This window comes from Thamnophis sirtalis, unplaced genomic scaffold (genome assembly GCF_051295495.1).
Source record: "Thamnophis sirtalis isolate CommonGarterSnake01/CBP01778 unplaced genomic scaffold, rThaSir2_p1.2 scaffold_13, whole genome shotgun sequence".
NCBI lineage: Eukaryota > Metazoa > Chordata > Lepidosauria > Squamata > Natricidae > Thamnophis > Thamnophis sirtalis.
In genome coordinates, this window is record NW_028261393.1 from 3,149,796 (window position 1) to 3,164,964 (window position 15,169).

The 15,169-nt window shown below is 48.4% G+C and overlaps 1 protein-coding gene and 1 long non-coding RNA gene across 2 annotated transcripts in view; one reads left to right on the forward strand and one right to left on the reverse strand.

Annotated features, from left to right (window-relative positions):
- Positions 1 to 2,510: 2,510 nt before the first annotated feature.
- On the reverse strand, positions 2,511 to 3,623 carry LOC148042897 (uncharacterized). Its single transcript, XR_015698351.1, has 2 exons — positions 3,505 to 3,623; positions 2,511 to 2,631 (listed from the first exon to the last, which is right to left on the reverse strand). It is a non-coding gene; the product is annotated as an uncharacterized LOC148042897 (long non-coding RNA).
- A 1,305-nt stretch (positions 3,624 to 4,928) lies between these two features.
- Positions 4,929 to 15,169, forward strand: part of LOC148042898 (cation channel sperm-associated auxiliary subunit gamma-like) — a 51,233-nt gene continuing 40,992 nt past the window's right edge. Inside the window, exons 1-7 of the mRNA XM_087727953.1 lie at positions 4,929 to 5,024; positions 6,360 to 6,509; positions 7,439 to 7,492; positions 8,178 to 8,322; positions 8,813 to 8,942; positions 9,653 to 9,722; positions 13,726 to 13,881. Coding sequence (XP_087584079.1) covers positions 4,929 to 5,024; positions 6,360 to 6,509; positions 7,439 to 7,492; positions 8,178 to 8,322; positions 8,813 to 8,942; positions 9,653 to 9,722; positions 13,726 to 13,881 — 801 coding nt within the window. The remainder of the gene's footprint in view (positions 5,025 to 6,359; positions 6,510 to 7,438; positions 7,493 to 8,177; positions 8,323 to 8,812; positions 8,943 to 9,652; positions 9,723 to 13,725; positions 13,882 to 15,169) is intronic.

Below are 15,169 nucleotides of genomic sequence, written 5' to 3' on the forward strand. Positions count from 1 at the left end.
TGACATCAGTTCTGGGGACCCCGCCAATGTCCCATCTACCACTCAGGCCCACTCCAAAAGATTTGCACCCCATCATGAGGCACAATAGAGCAGCCGTGACTTGCCAGATTCATCGGGCACTGTGGTTTTCCGGTGCCTGGATGTGTCATCTTTTGTCTGTGTAATGGTCCGAGAAAGATCCTTTTTCTTTGTTTCTCAAGTTGGAGGGTATCAGCAATGGGGAAGACACTTTAAGCACCAGCTGTCTGATTTTGGGAACAGGGTTGCGCTGTTAGGCTAGTCTTGCAAAAGGCTCGAAAGTCACCTATGGCCAATACTACCACACCTATCAAGATCAATTGGCACCCCAAAAGTAGGCATCTATCACAGCGTCTCACACACCACCACCACCAGAAACGCAGCCAAAGCATCCTTTTCATTGCGTGTGGAGGGGTCAGTCAGGAAGAGATCTCGGTTTTATTTTATTTGTCTATTTCTTTATTTGATTCGTTTGCCACCCATCTCACTCCGAGGCGACTCCAGGCGACTTACAAACATGAATTGGTTTGAGGTATTTTATGATTTTCCACCCTTTCCTTTTTTCCAAAAAATGTACTTCTTTAACCCCTGATCCTCTCTCAGCTGCTGCAGTTCTGTCTCTAAATGCTGGGAACGGCTACAGGGAAAAATTAAACAAGGGAGTAACCACTAAAAAAAAATGTGGGTGATAAGAGGAAATGGAAATCCTCACAGGCAGCAGGTGGCAAGTTTCTGATTTTCCTGTTCAGAGTTCCTGACTCGGTTTTGTTTGAATAAATATTTGGGTCCTATTTGTTGTCATCTGGATGCTTTCTTCTTCATTTGGGCATTTTGGGCAATGCCAATCAAGTGGGAGGGGGTGGGGAGGAACCGGGAGCTTCTGAAAATAGATGCAGGCGAGCAACTGGAAGTTTTTTGCGCCCTGCAGCACAACTCTTAATGCTGCTTCCTCCCCGGGGCTGTGTGTGTGTTATAGGAAGAGGAAACCTCTCTGGAGTTTGAAGAGATGGGATTTGCTACAGGGTCTAAAAAGAATCTCGGAGTTTAAGAGCACGATACTTTTGAAAGTCAGGGGATCAACAAGAGGGGAAGGGGTGTGTGTGTGTGTTTGTGGGGTGGGGGGGGGTTGCCCTGCTTGTGCATTTGTCGGTGCCTCTGGTGGAAGTTGGACTGGAAAACACACTATTATTTTAAAGCAGTGTTTCTCAACCTTGGTGACATTAAGCTGGATGGACTTCAACGCCCAGAATTCTCCCAGGCGGCTAGGGGACTAGGGAATTCTGGGAGCTGAAGTCCATCCAGCTTAAAGTCACCAAGGTTGAGAAACACCACTCTAAAGTCAGATTAATGACAGCTATTAGGTGAATCCAGAAAAATAGCTGGATTTTTGCTGAGCCCGCTTGCCAAAACTTTTGTCCTTTCGACCTTCCTATCCGCTGTTCTCACCTACAGATGCATCCTTGGTTTTAATCATCAGACCTATTAATTGTCCTAATCTCCCTCCTTACTCTGGCCCAGATCCAGCTTGGGGCCTATCCATGGATACATTGGGACTACCAGCCCCACAATTCCCAGCCAACATTGCCCGTAGGCTTGGGCAAAATCCCATCAAAGCAGCAGACAAAAGGAGACATGGAAAGAGGGTCAAGCTGCCATCTAGAGAGGTGTGTGTGTTTGTGTGACTTGTGTGTTGCGGTATATGTGCGTTTTTGACACACAAGTCACTAATAGGCTTTATAAATTAAATTATAAAAACAGTGCTGTGCCTAAGCTTTAATTATCTGTTTATTTATTCATTTGAAATCTTTATATCCTGCCAGGATAACTATCAGGGAGGTGGCAAAAAATATCTATCATGCAATCCTGGTTTGGTTTCGCTTTTTTTAAAAAAAGCGTTTTATTTCAAAAAGAAAAAGCAAATTCAATGAATGCCAAACAGCAGCGAGAACAAACCCTTGGGGGAAAAAACAGACCGAAAGGTCATTTCCAGGGGTCGGGATGGCAAAATGCAGCTAGTCCTCGACTTACGGCCACCATTGAGCCCTGTCGCTAAGTGAGACGCTTGTTATGTTTTCTCAGGGCTGTTAACAACTGTTCATTTAATGACCCTTCAACAAGCACTGGGGGGAAAATGACTTAGGACCATTTTTCACACTTACGACCATGCTACCTTTAGTCACGTGATCAAAAGTTTGATGCTTGGCAACTGGACTTGTATTTGTGACGGTTGCACTGTCCTGAGGTCACGTGATCACCCTTGTGGAAACCTTCCCAGCTGGTTTCCAAGAAGGAAAGTCGATGGGAGAGATCAGATTTGCTCAATGATCGCAGGATTCCTTTAACAAGCTAGAAGATCTCCAAGGTCCCTTCCAACTCAGATATTCTATTCTATTTCACCCCCTACACAAGAGAGGTTATTTTTTTTGACAGTTTCCACAGCCTCTCACGGCTTCCGGGGTAGCGCGAGGGAAGACATCCCCTCAAAACTCCCCAAAGGTCAACATATTTACTTGTAGTCAAAGTAGCAGCATTTGAGCTGGGCCATATATCTTTCAAAAGACGGAATGTCTTTCTTCAGGATGCTCCACTGGGCTCCGATTTCTAAAATGTCTCCTGGAGAGGGAAGATAAGAAGGCGCAGGGCATGAACAAAAAAGAAGACACAACCACCAAGGACAGCAGAAAAACACAGGCCCAACACCAGGGTGGATTTGATTTAAACCAGGTCTTCAAACTGGGCAACTTGAAGACTTGTGGACTTCAACACCCAGAATTCTCCAGCTGGAGAATGAGGTGGCTGGCTGGAGCCATTGAAGCAGTAGGCATGAGATTAAATGGACTCCAGAGGATGGTAGAAGACAGGAGGGGCTGGAGGAACGTGGTCCATGAGGTTGAGATGGGTCAGCAACTGACAGCAACCAAATGCTTTGACCCTTTTGGCCCCTGACCTCTGGAACAATCCTCCCCAAGACAAGATGGACCTCCCCCCAAACCCTTCTGCCCATTTGGTCAACTGGGAAGAGCCAAGGTGGCGCAGTGGTTAAATGCAGCACTGCAGGCTACTGCTAGATCAGCAGGTCAGCGGTTCAAATCTCACCGGCTCAGGGTTGACTCAGCCTTCCATCCTTCCGAGGTGGGTAAAATGAGGACCCAGATTGTTGGGGGCAATATGCTGACTCTCTGTAAACCGCTTAGAGAGGCCTGAAAGGCCTATGAAGCGGTATATAAGTCTACTGCTATTGCTATTGCTATTGTTAAGATCTGTCCCCCCGTCCCCCATTCTCAGTATTACAGGCCAGTCGAGAGGTCTCTGTGCGTGTCTCTTTTTGGGCTGCTCTGTTGCGATTTGGGATCTATTCCAGATTTATAAGGCTGCCCAAGTCAGCAACATTAACGTATTTTAATATTCCACGATTTCGTATCATTTTTTTTGGGGGGGGGGTGTGAGTGGCGTATGCGGTTCCACTCGGCCCGCGGTTGCTCGTACATGCCCGCCGCTTCCTTCAGCCCCGCCGCGTCTGCCCCGTTCAGCACCGGGCCGCCGCCCGCCGCCATCACGGCCGCCGCCGAAGCCATGAATCTGCACCCGGCGGGATTGTCGCGGAAAAAAAAGGCGGGATCCGCTCGACACCGCGCTTTACGGCCGCCTGCCGTCGATCGAGCGTCTCCCCGGGCAACCGGCTCGCGCTTCGCCCCGATTGGCTGGAGGAAAGTCTTCGGCGGGGGCGGGAGAAGTTAGGCGCATGCGCGGAGCGTTATTGGAACCGCTCGCGCTGGCGGCGCCGGTTGAGGGGAGAGAGTTTTGAGGGGAGAGAGTTTTGAGGGGTGGACGGATTAAACGGAGTTTCGGTCCGGTGGTTGAGGGGAAGGCGGGGAAAACGGGCCAGGCCCCTCTTTCCCTGAAGCACAAAGCGTGGCAGCGGAGGTGATTTTGGGCGTCGAATTAGCCAGGTCTCTTTACTTCAGCGGGCGAGGACGGTGACGGTTGGTGACGTCACTGGGCACTGGTGACGTCACCGCGCCAGCTCTTCATTCTCTCTGAGCTGCACCGGCGTGGCCGACCGCTGGGTGGCAGCAGAGACAATTTCCCCTTTTCCGCCCTCTAGTGGTTCTGCAGCCCCAATGTGGAAGGTCCATTATTGCCGTATTAAGTACGGGTAGTCCTCGAGTTACGACCACAATTGAACTCCCAGTGTCTGTTGTTAAAACTCGGGTGTTTCTTTAGAATAGAAAATAGAATACAATAGAGAAAATAGAGAATAGAATAGAATAAAATAGAAGAATAGAATAGAATTCAGAATAGAAGAATAGAATTCAATTCTTTATTGGCCAAGTGTGATTGGATACACAAGGTGCATAAGTGAATTTTGTCCAGTTTTGCACCTTTCTTGCCGTGGTTGTTAAAGGAACCACCTCAGTTGATAAGCCAGTAACCCGGTGGTTAAGTGAATCTAGCTTCCCCCTTGACTGCTTGCCAGAAGGTCACAAAAGGGGATCACGCTGCAATGGTCATAAGTATGAACCCCAATGCTTTCATTCAAGCATCACATGCCATCTGCTGCTAAGTGAATCCCTGCAGCTTCTAAGCTAGTGACCGTGGTTGTTAAGTGGATTCCCCGTTCATTTTGCTTGTCGGAAGGTCGAACCGGCTGGAGTTGAAACGACTGAATGGAGTCATCTGGCATTTATTGGCCGGTTGCCCTTCCTCACACCTACGTGGGGTTCACAGCAGATATTTTCTCTTTGCTGCAAACTCCGCATAGGCAGCAGGAAGGGCATATGTACATATATACATAATACTGAAAGTTGCAGTTATGTAATATCATTACACATACATACATACATACGGGCATACACATATCATTATTTTTGTATTATTACACATGTAATAATTTTTACAACTAGCTCAAGATGATGAACATACCTAATACTTCCAATTTCTTCACAGTAACAGAAGCCCAGGAGGTGAATTGTGCTGAGAGTGAGGACAGGCCCAAAGTCACCCAGGTGGCTTTCTTGACTAAGGCAGGACTTGAACTCGCCATCTCCAGCTTTCTGACCTGCTGCCTAAATCACTAAACCAAACTGGCTCTCCCCTTGATCCCCTCAGCATCCTTCTTGAAGTCATGCTCAGTGTGATCAAACGTGGAGCATGGTGGCCATAATGTCGATCATCTAATTCCCTGTTGATCGTAACCTTTTGAACAGGGATTCTTAAAGGAAAGTTGGAAGGGAGGGTTGGCTCGCTTTCTCTTTGCTTTCAGAGTACAGAAGCGACGCTTGAGCAGGATCCGTCCGCAGGATTGCCTGGGACGCTCCCTGTCCTCTGCACAGCCTGCTTGCCTTGTTCTCTGGTGGGGGAGGGGAGGGAGGGGGCTTTGTGGGACCTGAAGCAGAACATCCAGAGTCAGTCCGTTTTCTTCCCTACAGCTTCAACTTTGTGGCCTCTCAAGTTTCCTCTTCCCTCTACACATTCAAGATGGACAGGGGTTTGTGTGTGTGTGATGCATATGTATGTATAGGTGTAGGTACATGCTTATGTATGTAGCATGGGTATGTGTGTGTTATGTATGTATATGCTTTTGAGAGCAGGCAGCAATTTCATTTTTAATGTGTGCCAGTGTGCAACTGCATTTTATGCAGTAAAAAATGATAACAAATGTCTTTTCTTGCTCTCCCCTCCCTTCTCCCCTCCTCTCCCTTGTCCTCCCCTCCTCTCTCCTCCCCCTCTCTCATCCCTTCCCCTCTCTTCCCCTCCCCTCCCCCTTCCCTTCTCCTCCCCTCTCCTCTCCTTTCTCTTCTTCTCTCCTCTCCTCCTTTCCCCTCCCCTCCTTTCCCCTTCTCCCCTCTCCTCCCTTTTCCTCCCCTTCTCTTCTCTCCTCTCCTCCCCTCTCCTCCCCTCTCTCTCCGCCTCCTCTCATCCCTTCCTCTCTCCTCCCTGCCCTCCCCCTCCCTTCTCCTCCCATTCTCTCCTCCCCTCCCCCCTCTTCTCTCCTCCCCTCCCTTCCCCTCCCCTCCCCCTTCTCCTCTCCTCCCCTCTCCTCTCCTCTCTCTTCTTTTCTCCTCTCCTCCCCTCTCCTCTCTCTTCTCTACTCTCCTCCTTTCCCCTCCCCTCCCTTCCCCTTCTCCCCTCTCATCTCTCTTCTTCTCTCCTCCCTTCCCTTTCCTTCCCCTTCTCTCCTCCCCTCCCTTCTCCTCCCCTTCTCTCCTCCCCTCTCTCTTCTCCCCTCCCCTCCCCTCCCTCCCCATCTCATCTTTTGTAGGGAAGGGCCCATGATGTGGAAATCTTTTCTGCCCCACCTGCTTTGTCTCCTCCTCCAATTGAAGCTTTGCCTCTCGCAGAGACAATGCAGGTGGGATTTGGAGCTCGGTAAAACTCAGGGTCTGGATCTAGTCTCAAGCAACTACATCGACCAGAAAGAGATTCCCAGTGTGGCCGATTTCTTCATGGACCTCAAAGATTCACCAATAGATCCCAATGACAAAGATGCAGTGAGTACCTCTTACCTCGGAGGCTATGAAAGACAGGAGAGCAGAAGGCGCATTTGGTTTCTAGATCCTCCAAGGCTCCTGAGTAAAGCATGGAAGCCTCAAGACAGACAAATGGATCCCCCCCACCCCCCCATATATGGGTAGACCTCAATTTATAACTGCAGTTGGGATCAGAATAGCCATTGCTAAGCAAGGCGGTGGAAGGGGACTTGCGTCTGATTTTATCTCTCCCATCCATCTCTCCCTCCTATCCACCCACCCACCTCCCTACCTACCTATCAGGGGTGGGTCCCAGCTGCTGGTACTGCCAGTTCGCTCAGGGACATGCTGAGCCTAGCTCATGTGCAGTACTAAACAATTGCCTATGCTGCTGCTGAGAGAACCGGTTGGGGAGCGTGGCAAGCCGAGTTACTATCTCCTATTATCCATTATCTCTCTGTCTGTCTACCTACCTACCTACCTACTTGTCTGTCTGCCTGCCTTCCTGCCCATCTCTACCTACCTACCTACCTACCTACATCTATCTATCTATCTATCTATCTATCTATCTATCTATCTATCTATCTATCTATCTATCTATCTATCTATCTATCTATCTATCATCTCTGTGTCTATCTCTGTCTCTATCATCTCTCTCTCTCTCCTCCCCTCCCTCTCCCTCTCCCTGTCTCCCTGTCCATCTGTCTGTCTCCCTCTTTCTCTCCCTCCCTCCCCTCCCCAATCCGGCTTTGAATTTAGCCAGTGCAGTAAGCATCAAAGTTTGGTAAATTACTCACTGGAGATGTAGAAGATAACAGCTCTTACTAGCCTTATGGGGAAAAAAGCATTGTGTGTGATGTCCTGAAAATAACTTTTCTTTCTTTCTTTCTTTCTTTCTTTCTTTCTTTCTTTCTTTCTTTCTTTCTTTCTTTCTTTTTCTTTTAAAAAAGCGTTACTATGGATTTCCATACTTCCTGAAAATGTCTCTAGTATGCACCTCTCAGGTAAGGATGAAACGCATGCGTAATTGGTAAGTGTTCCTTGATCGAGAAAAGGAGTGGAATTAGGTTGGGAAGGGTCCTGCTTTTGTCAATCAGAATAGAACTGGAAGGGACCTTGGAGGTCTTCTAGACCAGAGCTCTCCAATCTTGGCAACTTTAAGCCTGGCAGACTTCAACTGTTGAAGTCCGCCAGGCTTAAAAGTTGGCTGTGGAAAATCTGGCTGGGGAATTCTGGGAGTTGAAGTCTGCCAGGCTTAAAGTTGCCAAGGTTGGAGACTCCTGTTCTGGACCAACCCACTGCTCAAGCAGGAGTCCTATGCAGGTTGAAACGTGTGACTGTGCGGTCTCTTCCAGTGATGAAGCACCCACAACTTCTGAAGGCAAGCTGTTCCACCGGTTAACTGTTATTTGCTTTAGTTATTTATTAAATAAGGTGACACACTTTGGTGGTGGGGGAAGGGCTAGGCTGGATGACATCTGGAGTGGGCCTGCAGTTGCCGTAGGGAGCCAGGACCACCCAATCCTCCCAAGTTCATTAGCTTAGAATTACTACTATTATTGTTCGTTCAATGGGTTTGCCACCTATCTCATCACAAGGGCAATGCTTACAAGAATAAATAAAAAGCCTTATCATCATCATCATAAAAAGGATCACTTGGTGAGAGGCTCTCTGTCCTTCTCCTTGCAGAGTGGCGACTTAGCTACTCGGATGGGCTACTACAGCGGACTGAATCCCATTCTGAGGGTCTATTTTGAACGGCCTGTCAACCCTGTGCGCCACAATGTAGAACATCTACAGATCGAAATGTTGGCTGCCCAATTCCGGTTGAACGGTGGGTTTGTGGCAGTGATGAAAGTCAATTTTTTTTACTATTCATGCTGTGGGCATGGCTTGGTGAGCATAGCAGGGGAAGGATACTGCAACATCTCCATTCCCTCCCCACTCCAGGGGGAAGGATATTGCAAAATTCTCATTCCCATCCTACTCTGGGGCCAGGCAGAGGTGGGGATTGCCAGTTCTCCGAACCACTCAAAATTTCTGCTACCGGTTCTCCAGAACCTGTCAGAACCGGCTGAATTTTACCATCTGAATTTTGACCCTGGGGATGCTGCAAAGGTCCTAACCGCAAAAGACGGTCATAACTCAACATTTTTTCTGGGGCCGTTGTAACTTCGAACTGTCGTAAGTCAAGGAACCACCTGTTTACATCCCTATGAAAACAGTGTAAAAATCATGCCTTTGTCAGGTAACATGGGAGAGATTTCTATCGTCTTTCGGCAAGCAGCTCAGGCCTTGTGATGTGCTGTTCTTTGTCTCTCCAGATTCAACTTGTGACAGCGAGGAAGTTTGCAAGATGTTTTGGTTCGCGCCGTTGCCCTTCATGAACGGCAGTGTTGTGAACCACCTTTTAGTGAGGACTAATGGCCTTGGGCTCCCTATGCGTAACAGGAGGTAAGAATAGGCTGTGGATAATGGTCTTTCTAGCCTTCTCTCTGGCTAAACGCTGAAAACCAGGGAATTGATGTTAGATACCTTTCATTCATTTATTTATTTTCCTGCATTTATTATTCTTTTACGAATAACTCAAGGCGGCGAAGCTATCCAACATACAGTACCTTCCTCTTCCTATCTTACCCACAATGACAACAACCACCCAGTGAGGGGAGTTGGACTGAGAGAAAGTGACTGGCCCAAGGTCACCCAGCTGGCATTTAAACCCAAAACAGGATTAGAACTCACAGTCTTCTGTTGATTGCCCCAAAATCACCTAGCTTTCATGCCTAAGGCGGGACTGGAACTACCTCTCCTAGTGATAAGCCCAAAGTCAAGCCAACTTTCATAGCTAAAGCAGGACTAGAGAAAAGTCATGGTCTCCCACTTTCTAGCCTACTATCCTGAACCACTAGACCAAACTGCCTCTCAAACCACTTTGTTAGAACCAAACCTTTCGATTCCTCCTTTTCCTGCTGTTGCCGTCACATAATTTTATTCTAAATTGCTCTTCCCTCATTTCTTCCCTTTTGCTTTTCCCTTTGTTGCGGCTCTCTTGGACCCAAGTATCATATCACAGTATAATTTACTTTGTGGGACCTGAAGTCACTCACAAACGTAGTAAATGAAATATTCATATGCACGAGCTTCCTCTTTCCCTTTCTTCCTAGGCTCTTCATTAACGTAAATGGATTTATGGCACAATCCGAGAATTCTGAAATAGTCAGGATTGGAGAAAAGGTGGGTTTCAAAAATTTTACGATCTATTCTGTGGGCGTCACCTATTTTGTGGGCGTGGCCTGGTGGTCATGTGATTGGGTGGGCGTGGCCAACTTGATGTCACTCACCATGGATTAGGTAAAATGTGAAGCTCACTTAACAACGCTCTTGCTTAGCAACCAACATTTTGGACTCAATTGTAGTCATAAATCAAGGACTATCTCTGCCTTCCTCTGCATGGCAGCCTTGTCCTAATAAACTCCTCCTCCTTTCTGGCAATTTTCCTCTCTGTTAGAGGCACCAAAATATAGAGACCGCCTCCTGCCGATTACCTCCCATAGACCGATTACATCTCAGGGTTTAGGTCTCCTCCGGATTCCATCCGCCAGCCAATGTCGGCTGGCGACTCCCCGGGGGAGAGCCTTCTCTGTTGCAGCTCCAGCCCTCTGGAATGATCTCCCTGTGGAGATCCGGACCCTTACTACCCTCCCGGCCTTCCGCAAAGCCACCAAGTCCTGGCTGCTCCAGTAGGCCGGGGGGGCTTGTGAAACATCCAGCCCCATGGAAACTCTGAATGTTGCATTTTTTTAAAAAATTTTTAAAAAAGATTTTATTGGTAAAAAGAAAATACAACATCCATAACTTGTAAAAAACAATACAACTACATTTCAAGATATTTCCATACTATCAAATCATTATAAACATTAAAGGTTAGGTATCTTATTCCTTCCCTCCCTCTTCTCTTCCCTCATTTCTTCTTTTCCATACCCTTTCCTTCCCTCCCCCCTTACTTCCTTCTCCTCTGCCTTCCCTCCTTTCTTTTCTCCTTTCCTCCTTTCCCTCCCCCTCCTTTCCCTCCCTCGATCCTTCCTCCTTCTCACATACTTTCCCAAAATGTTGCATTTTTTTTAAAGTGTTGTCTTTGTCTAGTTATTTCCCCTTCCCTGGTCAATTGTGAGCCGCCCGGAGTCCTTCGGGAGTGGGCGGTATACAAGAGAAATAAATACAATAAATACAAATACAATACTCCAGACAATGTAAGGTTTCCTGCTGCAGCAGGGGGGTGGACTAGATGACTTCCGAGGAGGTCAAATTACTGTGCTGTTTTTCTTTCTTTCTGCTAACAATGAAACCTGCCTAAGACTCATTCCTGCTAGAGATAATGAGCAAGCAGGGAATCATCCAAACCCTTCCAAACAACTTTTCAATTTAAAGCTTCAATTTAAAGATTGCAGCATTAACACTTGTGGACTTCAGCTCCCAGAATTCCACAGCCAGGCATGCTCAGTTCCGATTTAAAGCAACAGCATTTGTTTTTCTCCTTTGTTGAATCTCCCGGCTAAAAGGTAACTTTCCTTCTTTCTTTTTCTTTTTCTTTCTCCCTCCCTCCCTCCTTCCCCCCCCTCTCACACACACAGGATGGGATCTCTCCCAATGGCTTGAAAACAGCTCCTCTGCCACCCCCCATTCCCCCGCTACCTTCCCCAAACACCTCCCCCCTTGCAAATGCAACATGCTGTTCAGGTGGGAAATGCCTGGAATGCAATAAAGCCCACACATTCACCTCTTGCTGGCAGACTGGGGTGACAGGAGAGACAGAGAAGCTGGAGGGGAGCCGACCAGAGCCCTCCGTAAGAATGGGGCTGAGGGAAAGTGTGTGTGCTACAGCATGCCCCTTTCCTGGCTTCCCTCCTCCTGTGGTCTCCTCAGTGCTCGCTCATGCTCCCCCTCCCCAGTCTAGTTTGATTGCAGGTGGAGCCACATCGTCTTTTTCAAGCCTGCAGTCAGTGAAGCTGGGCTGGCTTTTTGCATAGCTTTATCCACACAGCTGGATAAAGCTATGCAAAAAGTCAGCCCTCACCGGTGCCCAGCTTCACTGACTGCAAGTTTGCAAATTGAGCTTCTGCCTGCATCAAACTACACTAGGGAGGGAGAGAGAATGAGTGAGCCAGAGCCCTTCACTCCAGCCTTTGCCTAAAGCCCGGCATCTCACCAGGAAGATGAAGTTTGAATTCCTTCCCCCCCCCCTCCGACCTTCGTGCACCTTTTCCAGCTGCTTCAGAAAGGGCTTCAATGCTGTTCTTGTCCTCTAAAGAAGACCCACGCTCACTTCCTTCTCTTTGAGAAGCGCCTTGCAAATGGGTGCAGGCCAGGGGACCATACTGGTACGGGGGCATGGTCATGCCATCACACTACGGGTACGCAAACGTATGTCTACATTTGCAAACCCTCAGCCCACAGCAAATTACCTTGTCCCCACTCCTGAACTGGGTTCCACCCGGTATAGGCATACAGGGAGCTGGATTGGGGACAAGGTAATTTGCAAATGTAGACATACGATGCTTGGGGATCGGTCCATGGTCTTAATAAGCCTGCTCTGACCCAGCTCCCCAAACACAACCAACCTTCTGAAGTGAACTCAAAGATTCCTTTAATTTGGAGTGCCAGCAGCTCCGGCAAAAACGTTTCTCTCTCACCACAGGCTAACAAGTCCGTCTGGCCAGAAGATGAATCGTTGTCTGCCACATTTATTTATTTCTGTCCCCTGCCTTTTACCTCCAGAACTAGGGTGGGGATTCAGTAGCAGCTGTGGCTCTTCCATCCCAAGGACCGGCTATAGATTTCCACTGCTCTCCTCTCCTCTGCCTTCTACGCATCCATGCATCAGGCACTGGGCCCAGCTGTTCCTCCTCTTCCTCATCAGCCATTTCCAGACCTTGGGACTGTTGACTCTCCATCTGAGGACTGTCGAACAGCCAGACTCCGCCTCTTACTCTCTCTCTCTCTCCCAGCTCCGTTCCCTCTTCCCCCTCAGAGCTCTCAGGTTGCCTTGATGCTGCCCTGACTCGCATGCCACCTCCTCCTCTGATTCAGTTGCTGGGGGCGCTGGCAGCCAACAGACCATTGCAAAACCTACTTGCATTCAATAAGGCAAATTCCTCTTGATTCCTCTGGACAGAGGTCACTCCAGCGTCTCTTTCCATTGTGAATCCAGCCATCCCTTTAAGAACATTCAGTTGGCCAGTCACAGTCTCCTGTTTTGTAGTCCAGCTCCTTAGGTAAAAGGTAAAGGTTCCCCTCGCACATATGTGCTAGTCGTTCCCGACTCTAGGGGGCGGTGCTCATCTCTGTTTCAAAGCTGAAGAGCCAGCGCTCTCCAAAGACGTCTCTGTGGTCATGTGGCCGGCATGACTAAACGCCGACAGTACATGGAACGCTGTTACCTTCCCACCAAACGTTGTTCCTATTTTTCTACTTGCATCTTTTACGTGCTTTCGAACTGCTAGATTGGCAGAAGCTGGGATAAGTTTTGTGTGGTCCAACTAAAACCTGTCGTTTAACAGTTGGAAGGGACCAACTGGTCTTAAAGGTCTTCTACTCCAACCCCCTGCTCAGGAAGTTAGCCCAATACCATTTCAGACAAGTAGCAATCCAATCTCCTCTTTAAAAATCCAATGTTGGAGCATTCACAACTTGTGGAGGCAAATCATTCCACTGGTTAATTGTTCTCACTGTCAGGAAATTTCTCCTTAGTTCCAGGTTGTTTCTCTCTTTGATTAGTTTCCACCCATTGCTTCTTGTCTTGCCTTCTGGTGCTTTGGAGAAAAGGTTGACACCCCCCCCCCCGGTCTGATTTGGGCAGCCCCTCAAATATTGGAAGACTGTTATCATATCACCCCTAGTCCTTCTGTTCATTAAACTCGACTAGGGGTGTCTAACTCGATTTTATTGAGGCCCCCTTCAGGGTTGTGTTTGACTTCGGGGGGCCAGGTGGGCATGGCCAGGATGGGAGTGGCCAACTCAATGTCACTCATTGAAGGTCTGTTTCCGGCCATGACGGCCTCCTGCAGCCTCTGCCATCGAAACGGAGCTGAACTAGACATACCCTAGTCCAGCGATCGTTCTTTATATCTTTCAGCCACCCAGTCCCTAAGCATCTTTGGAAACATTGTGGAATCAAACCTTTTGCGTTGATGGACAAGTGCTGACCGTTTCTTTTATCTCCCTGTCTGGTTGAGTACAGTTGAAGGGTTTGAAGGGTATCTTTAAGAAGAATGACCCATCACGCCCCCTGTGGTTCACTTACCGGCATGCGCCTGTCCTTATCCTGGGAGGGATCCCCGACAAGAAGATCGTCCTCATCTCAAACACGAACTTTGATAAGTTTCACCCCATAGAGGTAAACGGGGAGAAAAAAAATAACTACGGGTAGTCCTCGACTTACAACAGTTCATCCAGAGACCATTCTGAGTTACAACATTACCGTATTTTCACCCATATAACCCGCGGGTTATATGCGGTTTTTACATGCACAGCGCCCCCCTGCGGGTTATATACGTGGGCGGGGTATACGGAAGATATTTTACACGATCGGAGGCTTGCACAGGCTTGTTTCTCCGTTTCTTCCCCCACCCCGATCTCAGCTGTTTCCTTCTCCTCCGTTCCTTTCCTCTTCCCCAGCTTGCGCAGGCTTGTTTCTCCGTTTCTTCCCCCACCCCGATCTCAGCTGTTTCCTTCTCCTCCGTTCCTTTCCTCTTCCCCAGCTTGCGCAGGCTTGTTTCTCCGTTTCTTCCCCCACCCCGATCTCAGCTGTTTCCTTCTCCTCCGTTCCTTTCCTCTTCCCCAGCTTGCGCAGGCTTGTTTCTCCGTTTCTTCCCCCACCCCGATCTCAGCTGTTTCCTTCTCCTCCGTTCCTTTCCTCTTCCCCAGCTTGCGCAGGCTTGTTTCTCCGTTTCTTCCCCCACCCCGATCTCAGCTGTTTCCTTCTCCTCCGTTCCTTTCCTCTTCCCCAGCTTGCGCAGGCTTGTTTCTCCGTTTCTTCCCCCCCCATCTCAGCTGTTTCCCTTCTCTCTTACTCGTCGCGGGTTATATGCGTGGGCGGGGTATACGGAAAATATTTTACACGATCCGGAAAACCCGCGGGTTATTTGCGTGGGCGGGTTATTTGCGTGGGCGGGTTATATGGGTGAAAATACGGTACTAAGAGCCATGGTGGGGCGGTGGTTAGAATGCAGTATTGCAGGCTAAATTCTGCTGCCTGCAGTTGAAGAGTTCGAACTGGCTCAAGGTTGACTCAGCCTTCCATCCTTCCCAGGTGGGTCAAATGAGGACCCAGATTGTTGGGGCAAAAATGCTGACTCTGTAAAACCGCTTAGAGAGGGCTGTTAAAGCCCTGCGAAGCAGTATGTAAGTTCTATTGCTATTGCTGAAAAAAGTCACTTATAGCCATTTTTCACACTTGCCTCCATGGCAACATCACGTAAATCAAAATTCAGGCAACTGGCAACTGACTCACATTTATGACAGTTGCAGTGTCCCAGGGGGTCACACGATCACCTTTTGCAACTTCTTGAGCAGCAAAATCCACGGGGAAGCCAGATGTCCTGAACAACCATGCGACTAACTTAATATCTACTCTGATCCACTTAACAACTGTGGCAAAGAAAGGTCATAAAATGGGGGCAAAG